This window comes from Rhincodon typus, chromosome 19 (genome assembly GCF_021869965.1).
Source record: "Rhincodon typus isolate 14 chromosome 19, sRhiTyp1.1, whole genome shotgun sequence".
Lineage (NCBI taxonomy): Eukaryota > Metazoa > Chordata > Chondrichthyes > Orectolobiformes > Rhincodontidae > Rhincodon > Rhincodon typus.
Genome location: NC_063350.1, coordinates 4,813,714 through 4,829,067, shown reverse-complemented (window position 1 = coordinate 4,829,067; position 15,354 = coordinate 4,813,714). Strand labels below are relative to the sequence as shown.

Here is a 15,354-nt window from a genome sequence, read left to right as displayed (position 1 = left end):
CCTTGGCCTGCTGTGTTCATCCAGCTCTACACCTTGGTATCTCATTGGATGGGAGGTTGGCTTGCGTGATAGACTGGGCTGAATACACAACTTTGAAGAGGAGTGTGTTCACAAATTGTGTTCAGAAATGTGAAGTGGAGAGAGCTATCGTACATCTTCATCCTGCGCTGCTAGTTAATTTAATCATGACTGATCTTCCATCTCCCACCAATCTCCCCGTATTCTTTGATATCCTCACAGTCCAAAATCAATCGATCTGTTCTTCAATACAGCACTGGGGGAGAGAATTCCAAAGGTTCACAATTCTCTGAGTGAAAGAATTTATCAATCTTTGTCCCATTCCCAAATGAGAGTGCCCTTAGCCTGAGACTATGACTCCCCAACCAGGGGAAACAGTCTCTCTCCACCCATGAAGCACTCTAACAGCTTCAATATGTTTCAATGAAACCTCACTCAGATGTATTGTCAGTTTCTGCTCTTAACTATATCTGGTTCACCCACCCACCCACCCATCCCACCCCATTCCTTCCTTCAGTTTCCCTCCTGTGATGAACAGCCAAGTTGTAATGTAGGAAACACAGCAGCCAAGGCTCACATAGCAGGATCCCACAATGATATGAAAGGCCATCAAATCTGTTTCTTGCTAATAGGTCTCTATCCATTCAGTTGAGATGCACTTGCACTGAAAGACCCACAGGTAGAGATACCTTTACATTGCTTCCCAATTGTTCCATCTTCATCCAACTTTCTCACATTGTGAGACTGTTTTCCCTGTCTAAACACGAGGACACAGCTGATCAACCTTGGGGTGCTTCATCAGACTGGCTCAATTTCTTCATCAATTTGAATGTAATGAAAGTAAATTCAGCACAGAAGCAAAGACAGGTTCAAAAAAAATAAACACAGGGAGGATATGAACAAGATACAGGCAGAAAGAGTAAAGAGAGAGATACACAGACACAGAGAGAAGGACACAGATTGAAACAGTGTAAAAGAAACAGTGACAGAGAAGGACACAGATTGAAACAGTGTAATAGAGACAGTGAGAGAGAAGGACACAGATTAAGGCAAAGAGAGATAGTGACAGAAGGATCCAGACTGAGGCAGAAAGAGAGAGACAATAAGGGAGAACGACACACAGAAACTCGAAGACCCTGAGAGAGAAAAAGGAACACAGAGCAAAAATTGGCAGAGAGATGCCAACTGAAGACAGACACACAAAGGCAGAATTTGTGAGGGAAGGAATGACAAACAGACCATCGAAACAGAAAGAAACTCATGCAGAAGTACAGGCAGTCTGAAATATAAGATCAGGGATCGAATTGTCGCAAATGAGATGGAATAAATCTTGTATCCTGTAGCCAATACAAACAGTGATGTGTTTTTTTAAGATGGTTTCTGATGGGACGGACTATTTGCTCACAGTTTTGTACTTCAGTCAGTGTGGTACCCTTGAAGAATGTAACTGGATCATTCCTTTGTCCAACTGATTGTTTATCCAACACAATTAAACTTTCCGGATAAAAGTCTTTTCACTAGTTCACCCTGAGTCATGTCACTCTCTCTGACACCTCATGATTCATCCCAACAGCTTTTCTGAACAGTTTTGGCAAGGCCCCAAAGTTCTGGTTCCGGATGCTCACTGTGTCCCTCAAACACAAAGCAGAATGATCTCACTAACCATACCGAGAGCTACCAGTACTCTGGGAAGAGGGGACTGAGAGAAGGGTGAGAAGATTGGCTTATATTCTGTGGAGTTTAGAGGAATAAGAGACAGTCTCATTGAATTTTATTAAGCTCTAAAGGGTCCTGATAGTGTGAATGATGAGAAAGGAAATATTTCCCTGGTAAGGAATTTTCAGCACGGAGGCCCGGAGCTTGATTCTCATGGATTCAGGGAAATTCCTTTAAAAGGCATGAGATGGTTAGTTGAGGAATGGCAGCAATGTTCCCTGGAAACCATGCAGCCCCCCACCATTCTGGCACCTTGGAGTTCTACACAACAGGAGCATGGTGGGTGGGGCGAGCAGTGTGTGTGCTTGGTGAGGGCAGGGCTGGGCGGTGATTTGGGGTGCGGGCAGGACAAGGGGGCAGGGTGGTGGGTAGGGCCGAGGGGGTAGGGAAGGGTTGTGGATGCGGTGACTGGAGGAGTGGGTGGACAAGTGCAGAGTTGGCAGTAAAAACCGAAAGAACTGAGGATGCTGTAAATCAGGTACAAAAACAGAAGTTGCTGGAAAAGCTCAGCAGGTCTGGTGGCATCTGTGAAGAAAAAAAAATCAGAGTTAACATTTCAGGTCCGGTGACCCTTCCTCAAGGAGATGCTGTGAGACCTGCTGAGCTTTTCCAGCAACTTCTGTTTTTGTTGCAGAGTTGGCAGTGGTGTATGGGCAGGGTGAGGGGAGGTTGAGAGGAGAAGGGGGTGAGGTGGGGTGTGGGCACGGCTTGAGGATATTTGCTGTTTCATTGTAACGCATTCGCAAAGTCTCAAAGCCCCCAGATGGGCTTTTAAACAGCATCCCCACACAAAAACTCCCATCCTCCCTCCCTATAGTGCACTGCACCGCACCCACCACATCCTCACTCCAACCACCACACACCTCCCCACCACACCCTAACCACCACAAAGCCTCCTCCCCTCCCCACCTGTCTCCCCACCCCACCACAGCCCAACACAGCTTCCGCCACTCACTCCCTGAACCCCATCACATCCACTTAGCCCCAGCCCTCCTCTACGCCACTCCACTGCACCTTCATCCCTCTCTCACATACCCTTACCTTCTATACCCCCTCCTTACCCGCCCTCCCACAGCCCTCCCTTACCCACCCTTACCTTCCCTCCCAGTCCCTCTCGTCAGCCAGACAACTCTGTTTGCCATCTCTGTTTGGATGAACCCTTGGAGGCCTCTTGGCCTCTCTCCTTGCCCCTAGACTGGGTCAGAGCGAGAACTGCTTTTGCTCCTTTGAAACGTTGGTGCCAGTTTTGACTGACTGTGTTTGTAAAGTTTTTGCTGGTCTTCATGAACGAAGGCTCCAACAGGATTATAGTTTGACACTTCCCAAGAGGTATGGTACACTTGCCCGTCTATCAGGATGTAGACAGCAATGTGAGGGTCTGTGTCAGCTAAAGGAGGGTGCCGCCTCGGGGGGCTACCCACTGTGGCTAAACAGCTGACACACAACTGCACGAAAAGAATCGTTCCAGTGACTCATTCCGCCCTCTCTTTGGCAGGCTTTTCCTGAAAGGATACAGTGGAACAGCAGGACGTCAGAGCAGCCTGGCTCTTCATGGAGCAAGTTTCAGCACCAGAGATGCGGACCATGACAATTGCCACTGCAAGTGTGCCCTGATGTTAACTGGAGGTAAGGGGGGAGCGGGGAGTTAGAATGCAATTACTATTCACATGCCCCTTACTGCTAATGACCAGCTTCCCCATTTCTTGTTACATATTTAAGATCGGAGCGGAGAGATTTTTGGAAAGCCTTCAATCTTACGTACTCACCAGAAATAGCTTTGTGAGAGGGAAGTCGGTTAGTCCTCTGCCTAACCATTATGGTAATGGGATAAGCCACAGAATCACAATACCACACCCAACATTACAGCTTCCTAGAAAATTCCCAGTTCCACTGATGGAACAGGTGACACACATGGCTTGTTTTTCCATCCTTCCAGGGATATGGGCATCTCTGGCTGGCCCAGCATTTATTGCCCATCCCTAGCTGACCTTGAGAAGGGGATGGTGAGCTGCATCCTTGAACTGCTGCAGTAGGTAGATGCACAATGTCCCCAGGAAGGGAATTCCAGGATTTGACCCAGTTCCATTGAAGGAACAGTGGTATATTTCCAAGTCAGGATGTTGAGTGATTTGGAGGGGAATTTGCAGATGGTGGTGTCTCATTGTATCTGCTGCCCCTGTCCTTCTGGTTGGTGGAGGTGATATTTGGGGCATTTATCTCTCAACTAACATCAATGAATGTCATTTCCATGTTGCTAGTGGGAGCTTGCTGTGTGCAAATTGACTGCCATATTTCCTGCATTACAACAGCAACTTGATAGCCCTTGACATCAAGACCGCATTCAACTGGATCAAGGAGGCCTCGCAAAACTGGATCAATTTCATTGCCTTTCATTGATTGATTGTTGTCACATGGACTGAGATGCAGTGAAAAGTGTTGTTTTGCGTGCTCTACAGGCAGATCATATCATACAAGGGTAGCAGAACAGAGTGCAGAATACAGCTTTACAGCCCCAGAGAAAGTGCAGAGAGAGAGAGAGATCAGAATTAACAGTTGAGAGGTCTGTTCAAAAGTCTGATAACAGCAGGGAAGAAGTTTTTCTTGAATCTGTTTGTATGTGTATTCAAACTTTTATAACCTCTGTCTGACAGAAGAGGGTGGAAGAGAGTATAACCAGGGTGGGAGGTATCTGAATATATTGGTTGCTTTCTCAAGGCAGCAGGAAGTGTAGATGGAGTCAATGGATGGAATGCTGTTTTTTGTGTGGACTGGGCTGTGTTTTCGACCCTCTGTAGTTTCTTGCAGTTTTGGGAAGAGCAGTTGCCATACCAGGCTGTGATGGATCCAGCTGGAATGCTTTCCATGGTGCATCTATAAAAATTGATAAGAGTCATTTTGGACATGTCGAATTTCCTTAGCCTTCTGAGGCAGTAGAGATGTTGTTGTACTTTCTTGACCAATGGTCAATGTGGGTGGACCAGGACAGATTTTTGGTGATCTTCACTTCCAAGAACTTGACACTCTTGACCATCTCCACCTCAGCACCACTGATGCAGACAGAGATGTGCCCTCCACTCTGCTTCCTGAAATCAATGACCAGCTCCTTCATTTGCTTATGTTGATGGAGAGATTGCTGCCTTTACACCAATCTCTTACACTCAATCTCTTTCTTGTGCTCTGTCTTGTCATTGTTTGACATCAACAGTGGTATTGTCAGCAAACTTGTAAATGGAGTTCAGGTGGAATTGGGCCACACAGTCATGGGTGTATAAGGACTATAGTAGGGGGCTGAGTACCCAGCCTTGTGGGGCACTGGTGTTAGGATTATGGTGGAGAAGGTGTCGCCTGTTCTTACTGATTGTGGTCTCTGGTTCAGGAAATCAAGGATCCAGTGACAGAGTGGGGAGCCAAGACATAGGTCGCGGAGTTTAGGGATGAGTTCGTTTGGAATTATTGTGTTGAAGGCGGAGCTGTAATTAATACATAGGAGCCTGATGTAGGTATCCTTGTCATCCAGATGTTCCAGGGATGAGCATAGGGTCGGGGAGATGGCGTCTGCTGTGGACCTGTTGCACTGGTAGGCAAACTGCAAAGAATCAAGACAATTTAGTAGTCTGGAGTTGATGTGAGCCATGACTAATCTCTCGAAGCACTCCATAATCATGGAGGTCAAAGCCACCGGGTGATAATCATTGAGGCATGTTGCATGATTTTTGACTGGGATGGTGGTGGCCTTTGGAAGCAGGTGGGTACTTCAGAATGTAGGAAGGAGAGGTTAAAGATGTGTGCGAATACTGCGGCCAGCTGGTCCACACAAGTTCTGAGTGCATGGCCGGGGACTGCCTCTGGGCCAGTCGCTTTCTGTGGGCTCACTCTCAAGAAGGCTGATCTAACGTCTGCGGTGGTTACCATGGATACAGGTGCATCTGAGTCTTTTGGAATAGGTGATGTTGTTTCACTGCCCTTCTTTTCAAAGCAAGTGTTGAATGCATTGAGTTGTCGGGTAGGAATGTACTGTTGTCAGTGATTGTACTCGACATTGCTTTGTAGCTCATAATGTCATTTAAGCTTTGACACAAACCATGGCTGTCTGTGTGGTTGGTCAAACTTAGTTTGGTATTGCCTCTTGGCATCTCTGATGGCCTTACGAAGGTCATACCTGGATTTCCTGTATAGGTCAGGGTTGCCCAACGTGAAACTGCCTCAGACATGGACCTCAGTAGGGAGTGGGTCTCCAGTTCATCCATGGTTTCTGCTTGGGGAACATTTGGATTAACCTCTTCGGCGCGCAATCTTCTACACACTTACTGATGATGTCTGTGACGGTAGTGGCCTTTTCGTTTAGGTTAGCCACAGAGTTCTTGAATATGGGTGAGTCCACCGACGCTAAGCAGTCCCATAGAAGCCCTTCTGTCGCCTCAGGCCAACACTGCACTATTTTCTGTACTGGGTGCTCACGCTTCAATTTCTACTTGTAAGCTGGTAGGAGGAGCGCAGCGGGTACAACGGGTACCTGAAGGCAGACTCTCTGCTGGTTGGAGTCACACCTGGCACATATGAAAATGGTTGTTGTTGGAGGTCAGTCATCTCAGCTCCAGAACATCGCTGCAGGAGTTCTTCAGGGTAGTGTCCTAGGCCCCAACCATCTTCAGTTGCTCCATCAATAACCTTCCCTCCATCATAAGGTCAGAGGTGGGGATGTCCACCGATGATTGCAAAATGTTCAGCACCTTTCACAGCTTCTCAGCCCATGTTCAAATGCAACAACAGTGGTTTACAAACTCATGAGGTACATGGATCGGGTGAACAGCCAAGGCCTTTCTCCCAGAGTAGGGGAGTCCAAAACGTGAGGGCATAGGTTTAAGGTGAGAGAGGAAAGATTTAAAAGGGACCTGAGAGGCAACTTTTTCACCAGAGGGTGGTGCATGGATGGATCGATCTGCCACAGGAAGTGGTGGAGGCTGGTACAATTACAACATTTAAAAGTCGTTTGGATGGGTATATGAATAAGAAGGGTTGTGAGGGATATGGGCCAAACGCTGGCAAATGGGAGTAGTTCAGTTTAGGATATCTGGTCAGCACAGATGAGATGGGTCAAATGCTCTGTTTCCGTGCTGTGTAACTCTATGACTAACATAAACAAACAGCAATACTGCACAGGAATAGGCCCTTCGGCCCTCTAAGCCTGTGCTGACACATTTTGCCCTTCCATACTAAAACTGTCTTCACTTACAGGATCCGCATCCCTCTATTCCCTTCCTATTCATGTGTTCGTCCAGGTGTTTCTTGAATGTTGCTATTGTGTCTGCTTCCACCACCTTCCTCTGGCAGCACGTTCCAGGCACTCACCATCCTTTGTGTGAAAAACATGCCCCGTACATCTCTTTTAAAACTCCCTCCCTCGCACCTTGAACCTGTGTCCCTAGTAATTGACCCCTCTACTCTGGGAAAAAGCCTCATACTTTCCACTATATCCATGCCATTCACAATCTTGTAAACTTCTATCAGGTTGCCCCTCAACTTCCTACATTCCAGTGAAAACAAACTCAGTCTATTCAAACTTTCATCATAGCTAAATCCCTCATACCAGGCATCATCCTGGTAAATCTTTTCCATACCCTCTCCAAAGCATCCACATCTTTCTGGTATTGTGGTGACCAGAGCTGTACACAATATTCCAAGTGTGGACTAACTAAAGTTCTATAAAGCTGCAGCAGAACTTGTCTATCCTTGCATTTAATGCCCCTTCCAATGAAGGTAAGCATGCCATAGGCCTTTTTTACTACCTTATCTACCTACGCTGCCACCTTCAGTGATCTGTGGACCTGCACACCCAGAACCTTCTGTGTATCAATATTCCTAAGGGTTCTGCCATTCACTGTATAATTTCCACCTGTACTTGACCTTCCAAAATGCATCACCTCACATTTGTCCAGATTAAACTCCATCTGCCATTTTTCTGCCCACACCTCCAACTGATCTATTTTCTGCTGTATCCTCTGACAATCCTCCTCACTATCCGCAACTCCACCAATCATCCACAAACTTACTAATTATACCAGCTACGTTTTCCTCCAAATCCTTTATGTAGACCACAAACAGCAGAGGAACCAGCACTGATCCCTGTGGAACACCACTAGTCACAGTCCTCCATTTCAAAAAGCATCCTTCCACCGCTGCCCTGTCTCCTAAGCCAGTTCTGTATCCATCTTGCCAGCTCACCCATGATGCCATGTGGCTTCACCTTTTATACCAGTCTGCCATGAGGGGCCTTGTCAAAGGCTTTACTGAAGTTCATGTAGACAACATCAACTGCTTTTCCCTCATCAATCGTCTTTGTCACCTCTTCAAAAAATTCAATCAAGTTAGCGAGGCACGACCCCCCCCCCACACAAAACTATGCTGTTTATCGCTAATCAGTCCATTTGCTTCTAAATGCTTATAGACCTTGTCATGAGAATCTTTTCCAATAGTTTTCCCACCACTGACGTGAGGCTCGCAGGCCTGTAATTTCCTGGATTATCCCTGTTACCTTTTTTAAACAATGGGACAACATTTGCTATTCTTCAGTTCTCTGGCCCCTCACCTATGGCCAAAGACAATAAAAAAATGTCTGTCAAAGATGTCTGACTCTATGAGACCTGGACAGTATCAGGCTTGGACCTACAAGTGGCAAGTAACATTCGTGTCATACAAATGCCAGGCTATGACCATCACCTATAAGAGATAATCTACTCATCGCCCCTTGACATTCAATGGTGTTACCATCATTGAATTCCCCACTATCGACATCCTGGGGTTACCATTGATTAAAAACTCAACAGTGTCTACAAGAGCAGGTCAGAAGCTAGGAATACTGCAGCAAACAACACACGTCCTGACTCCCCAAAGCCTGTCCACCATCTACAAGTCATAAGTCAGGAGTGTGATGGAATACTCCCCACTTGCCTGGATGGGTGCAGCTCTAACAACACTCAAGAATCTTGACACCGTCCAGGACAAAGCAGCCCACTTGATTGGCACCACATCCACAATCATCCACTCTCTCCACCACCAACGCTCAGTAGCAGCAAGTGTGTACTATCTACAGGATGCACTGCAGAAATTCACCAGTGATCTTTAGACAGTACCTTCCAAACTCACGACCACTTCCATCTAGAAGGACCAGGGCAGCAGATTAATGGAAATATCACCACCTGCAAGTTCTCCTTCGAGCCACTCAGCATCCTGACTTGGAAATATATCGCCATTCCTTCACTGTCGCTGAGTCCAAATCCTGGAATTCTCTCCGTAAGGGCATTGCAGGTCAACCCATATGGTCACAGCAGTTCAAGAAGGCAGCTCACCACCACCTACTCAAGGACAACTAGAGACAGGCAATAAATTCTGACCCAGCCAGTGATGTCCACGTCCCACTAGTAAATAAAAAGAACTACACTTCAAATAAAATTTATCTGCTGTAAGTACTTTGAGATGTCCGAAGGCTGTCAAAGGTACAATGTAAATGCAAATTCAGCTTGGCCTTTTGGGTCAAATGGCTTTCTGCTGTCCTGTAAATGCACCATAAATCCTTTTCTTACTTTCTATTATTATGCAGTGAATGTCTGCTACTCCCTCAGAGCCTGACAGATCACAACCTCACCAGCTGAGTCTGTGCGGCTCTTTACTCCCAGTTAAACGATTGCAGGGCTGGCTGGGGTAGGCTGCAGGTTTCCCAAAGCAATTTTATTTGAAATGTGGGAAAGATTTCATGCAAACAGGCAGCAAAGGTCATGAGTAAAGGGAATGAAGTGGCAAATATCACCACGGGACAGCTAATGTTTCACTATGTTTGCAGTACTTAATGAGTGCAGACAGGAGAGCTTTCACCGACCAGGCTAACAGGCTATACATTTAGAACATCCCCCCTCCATGATAAAGTATTCATTGCAGCTGTCTCTAAATCATCATCACTTCAAATGCTTCTGTTACATTGCTTCAAATCGATCCTTCACTCATGAAGAAACCAAATTGGCTGCCCTGCCTTACTCTGAGGTCTGAATATCAGATGCTTATTATTTTATTTTTAATTGGGATGTGGGAGTCCCTGGGAAAGGCTGGTATTTATTGTCTGTTCCTGATGACCCTTCAGAAAGAGGGAGGAATGGGCTTGAATTTATTTAGCATCATTCACACCCTCCCTTGGGAAGTGCCAAAGTGCCTTTGAAACCACTGAGCTAACCTTTGAAGTCTTGTCACTGTTGCACTGACGGAGGTCAATGGTAACCAGGCAGCCCACAGTAGGATCCCACAGGAGAAAATGATCAGATCACCTGTTATAGGTATGTTGGTTCAGAGATAAATGTTGGCCTGGACACCACAGATTACTCTCCTGTTCCTCTCCAATGCCATGGGGTTCTTTATGTCCACAGTAAAGGGCAGCTGGATTAACATCTCACCTAAAAACAGCACCACTGATTATCCAGTGCTCCCTTCCTGCTGTCACTGGCTGGGTCAATCTAAATGCTGTCTTCAAAGAAACACTTTCTGCAACGAGAGCTGTCCATGTGCTGAAGGTGCTCCGATTAGAGAGAGGGTTCCAGGATTTTGACCCAACTCTACACATTATAGGAGCTACGTTGTAGGAGGGGTGTGATAGCACTGGAGAAGGAACAGAAGAGATTTACCAGGATGTGCCTAGGCTGGAGAGTTTTAGTTATGAAGAAAGATTGTGTAGACTTGGAGCAGAGCAGTCTGAGGGGGGCATGATTGAGATATATAAAATTATGTGGGGCATAGACAGACTAGACAGGAAGAAACATTTCCCCTTGGTGGAGAGATCAATGACAGGGGACATAGATTTACGGTAAGGTCTAGGAGGTTTAAATGGGGTGTGAGGAAATTTTCTTTCACCCATAGCGTGGGGGGACAAATCTGGAACACACTGCCTGTAACGGTGATAGAGGCAAAAGCCCTCACAACTTTAACAAGTATTAGATATGAACTTGCGATGCCAAAGCATACAAGACTATGGGTCAGAGATAGTAGGAACTGCAGATGCTGGAGAATCTGGGATAACAAGGTGTAGAGCTGGATGAACACAGCAGGCCAAGCAGCATCAGAGGAGCAGGAAGGCTGACGTTTCGGGCCTAGACCTTTCTTCATGTTAGGAAATGGCATTAGAATAGTTAGGTAGTTGTTTTTGATCAGCGCAGGTTCAAAGGGCTGTAGACCTCTATGACTACTCTATGATTACACTAGGACAAGTTGGCATAAGGAGGGGGGAAGTGTTGGGTGTTCTAAAAGGCATTAGGGTGGACAAGTCCCCAGGTCTGGATGAGATCTATCCCAGGTTACTGAGGGAAGCGAGAGAGGAAATAGCTGGGGCCTTAACAGATATCTTTGCAGCATCCTTGAGCACAGGTGAGGTCCCGGAGGGCTGGAGAATTGCTAATGTTGTCCCCTTGTTTAAGAAGGGTAGCAAGGATTATCCAGGTAATTATAAACTGGTGAGCCTGACGTCAGTGGTGGGGAAGCTGCTGGAGAAAATACTGAGGGATAGGATCCATTTACATTTGGAAGAAAATGGGCTTATTAGTGACAGGCAGCATGGTTTTGTTCAGGGAAGGTCATGTCTTACCAACTTGATAGAATTCTTTGAGGAAGTGACAAAGTTGATAGATGAGGGAAGGGCTGTAGATGTCATATACATGGACTTCAGTAAGGCATTTGATAAGGTTCCCCATGGTAGGCTGATGGAGAAAGTGAAGTCGCATGGGGTCCAGGGTGTACTAGCTAGATGGATAGAGAACTGGCTGGGCAACAGGAGACAGAGTTGTAGTGGAAGGGAGTCTCTCAAAATGGAGAACTATGACCAGTGGTGTTCCACAGGGATCTATGTTGGGACCACTGTTGTTTGTGATATACATAAATGATCTGGAGGAAGGTATAGACGGTCTGATTAGCAAGTTTGCAGATGACACTAAGATTGGTGGAGTAGCAGATAGTGAAGGGTACTGTCGGAGAATGCAGCAGAATCGAGATAGATTGGAGAGTTGCATGAAGAAATGGCAGATGGAGTTCAATCCAGGCAAATCCGAGGTGATCCATTTTGGAAGATCCAATTCAAGGGCGAACTATACGGTAAATGGAAAAGCCCTGGGGAAAATTGATGCACAGAGAGATCTGGGTGTTTAGATCCATTGTACCCTGAAGGTGGCAACGCAGGTCGATAGAGTGGTCAAGAAGGCATACGGCATGCTTTCATTCATCGGACGGGGTATTGAGTACAAGAGTTGGCAGGTCATGTTACAGTTGTATAGGACTTTGGTTTGACCACATTTGGAATACTGCGTACAGTTCTGGTCGCCACATTACCAAAAGGATGTGAATGCTTTGGAGACGGTGCAGAGGAGGTTCACCAGGATGTTGCCTGGTATGGAGGGCACTAGCTATGAAGAGAGGTTGAGTAGATTAGGATTATTTACATTAGAAAGACGGAGGTTGAGGGGGGACCTGATTGAGGTCTACAATATCATGAGAGGTATAGACAGGGTGGATAGCAAGAAGCTTTTTCCCCAGAGTGGGGGACTCAGTTACTAGGGGTCATGATTTCAAGGTGAGAGGGGAAAAGTTTAAGGGAGATATGCGTGGAAAGTTCTTTACGCAGAGAGTGGTGGGTGCCTGGAACGCGTTGCCAGCAGAGGTGGTAGAGGTGGGCATGATAGCGTCATTTAAGATGTATCTAGACAGATACATGAATGGGCAGGGAGCAGAGGGATACAGATCCTTGGAAAATAGACGACAGGTTTAGATAGAGGATCTGGATTGGCGCAGGCTTGGAGGGCCGAAGGGCCTGTTCCTGTGCTGTAATTTTCTTCGTTCTTTGTTCTTTGACTATGACAGTGAAGGAATAGTGATATATTTCTAAGGCAGGATGGTAAGTGACTTGGAGGGGAATTTGCAGGTGGTTGTGTTCCCATTCACCTTCTGCCCTTGTCCTTCTATGTCCTGGAGGTCACAGGTTTGACCTTGCTGGGTTGGGTCAGGTGGCTTACATACATTTAGAGACTACACTGAGGTGTTCACTCTGCTCACAATATGTGGGCAATGCTGACGAGGTTGACATGAGAAGTGTGGGGGTAAATCTTTTACATGAACTAATGCATCATTGCATCAAAGCTGCTGCTGTGGTATTTATGAACGAGAGACACTTGGAAGAGAACTGGGAGCCCCACCCATAGATCACATGTAGGTTCACCTGACTCAGGGCATTGGGTTCCCCCAATCTTAAAGGATATCAATGAGCAAATTTAATCAGCTTTTGTGGTTATTTTCCAAAAGCTAGCCCAAACCAGATGTTACCAGATGTGCTCCATCTGTCCCACATTGTCTCTAGTCCAGCAATGCCTCAACATTAACACTCCAATGCATTCAAACTCCTCCAGCCTGCAACCTTCTGAGACCTCCATCCTTCTTTAGTGGGGACCTCTTGCATATCTCCAATTAGCGTCACTCCATCACTGACACTGTGCCTTCTGCTGCCTAAATTCTGATCTCTGGAATTCTCTCCCTAAATCGGTCCTGTTCTGCTTCCTTTAAGACACTCCATGAGCCTTTTTAACCCAGGTCTTCACCATACTCCCCTCACTTTATGCAAAGTGACGTCCACTGGTTTCTGAGAGCTACTCTTGTGAAGTGCCTTGAGGCTTTTAAAAATGGTGAAGGAACTATATAAACGCAAATTGTTCCTAAAATGAGCAGAAATTGGCTCAAAATGTTGGTTTTTCTTTATATCAGCTGTACTGTCTTTATCTAACGTGGAGATGCTCCGGTAACCACTGATCCTCTGTGACTCTGTCCTTGTAGGTTGGTGGTTTGATGCCTGTGGACTGTCCAATTTGAATGGGATGTACTACACAGTTGGAAACAACATCCGAAAACTCAATGGCATCAAGTGGCATTACTTCCGGGGTCCCAGTTACTCGCTGCAAGCGACCAGCATGATGATCAGGCCTTTGGACTTCTGACTTTGGTGGTGGGCAGTGCTCATCGGGGAGCTCGGACAACATGCCCTTTCTTTTCAGAGAGAGAGACTGGCACAGACACAAGTTGGATTTGCGCAAATAAAGGGCTTGGTGGTTTTGTAGAGCCAAAGAAGGGCTCAGCGGGGAATCTCTGTTCTGAGAATGGCCAAAAGTGAAGATGATTTTGAAAATTAACTTCAAAGGATCTCCTGCTCAGAACTAATTCAATTCAAAAGCTTAAGAATGACTTTTACACAGATTGTTCGTGACTAATTCTGAATATTAATGGACATTTTAAATACATTTAAGCCGTGTACATGTGTTTATGATATTAGAAACAGATAGATCCTTTACTTAAATTAAAAATGTTCACTGTAATTTCAATAAGGAAGTGGAACCCCTGAAAGTAACAGATTCCAATTGGCTCAAAATCCTGGCCCAGATGGTTGTGCAAAGAATTTTTGGTTGGAATTAATAGATTTCCCTTTCTTGCAGGATCAATTCCATCCCTGTATTCCTCACTATCTTCCCCATCCTCTTCCCGCCCAAAATACAACTGGTTAAAGCCAATGGGCATATAGACGAGCAATAGAAATGATTTTAGGTTATTGAGGCAAGAAGCCTACGTAGAGTTGATGGCCTGTGTCATCAGATTCAAATGTTCCAGTAACTCACACTTTTTGTAAGACCTTACATCTCATAAAACACATCCCAATGGACTTCAGAAACGGGAATAAATGGAGAATATTATCTCTGAACTAAAACAAGAGAAATCAGCAGAGTTGAACCACAGACTGGCTGAATAAATAACTCAGCAGAAAGCAATAAAGGAAATGAAAGGTGAGAGGTTACTGGGGATACTAAGGAGAGGGCAGAGCTGGCTGTCTGTAGTAGTTAGGGTGAAGGGAAAGAGGAGCACACCAGATGCCAAGATCAAAGGGCTGTAGTGTACAGACGGCTTTCAGGCTGGAGAAGGTTGCAGAGAAAAGCATGAGGAAACCCTATGGAGATTCAAGGACAAGGACCCGAATTTATTTGTTGAGGGACAAGGAGCATCAGGATTTCTTGCGGATATCAGGGGTTGGAATGTCGGATGAACAAGACTTTGTGTACTTGTATTTGACATTATTATTTATCTTTTCTTCCCGCTGTCTCATTTTGCCCTGCGTACTGACACTGACATGGGTTCAGGTCATTGCTATGATGCCAGAGCAGACCGCCAAATTTATGTTACAATCTGTTTCGGGAATAGTAACATCTTTTAAAACGGACAAAGTGTGAGATCCTAGGGATTCACTAAGACTACAAGATATAGGAGCAGAATTAGGCCATTCGACCCATCAGGTCTTCTCTATCATTCAATCATGGTATTATGTTTTTCAACCTCATTCTCCCCATAACCCTTGATCCCCTTACTAATCTAGAACCTATCTATCTCTGTCTTAAATATAGAGTCATAAAGTCATACAGCATGGAAACAGACCATTCGGTCCAACCAGTCCATGCTGAACATAATCCCAAACTAAATTAGTCCCATCTACCTGTTCCTGATCCATATCCCTCCAAACCTTCCCTATTCGTGTACTTATCCAAATGTCTTTTAAACACTGTAATT

The 15,354-nt window shown here is 45.7% G+C and overlaps 1 protein-coding gene across 1 annotated transcript in view; it reads left to right on the top strand.

The window, feature by feature from the left end:
* LOC109913136 (angiopoietin-1-like) overlaps window positions 1-15,146 on the top strand; it is a 109,554-nt gene extending 94,408 nt beyond the window's left edge. Inside the window, exons 4-6 of the mRNA XM_048608517.1 lie at window positions 3,003-3,063; window positions 3,230-3,360; window positions 13,582-15,146. Of these exons, the coding sequence (XP_048464474.1) occupies window positions 3,003-3,063; window positions 3,230-3,360; window positions 13,582-13,742 (353 nt within the window). The 3' untranslated portion in view covers window positions 13,743-15,146. The remainder of the gene's footprint in view (window positions 1-3,002; window positions 3,064-3,229; window positions 3,361-13,581) is intronic.
* The last annotated feature ends 208 nt before the right edge of the window (window positions 15,147-15,354 follow it).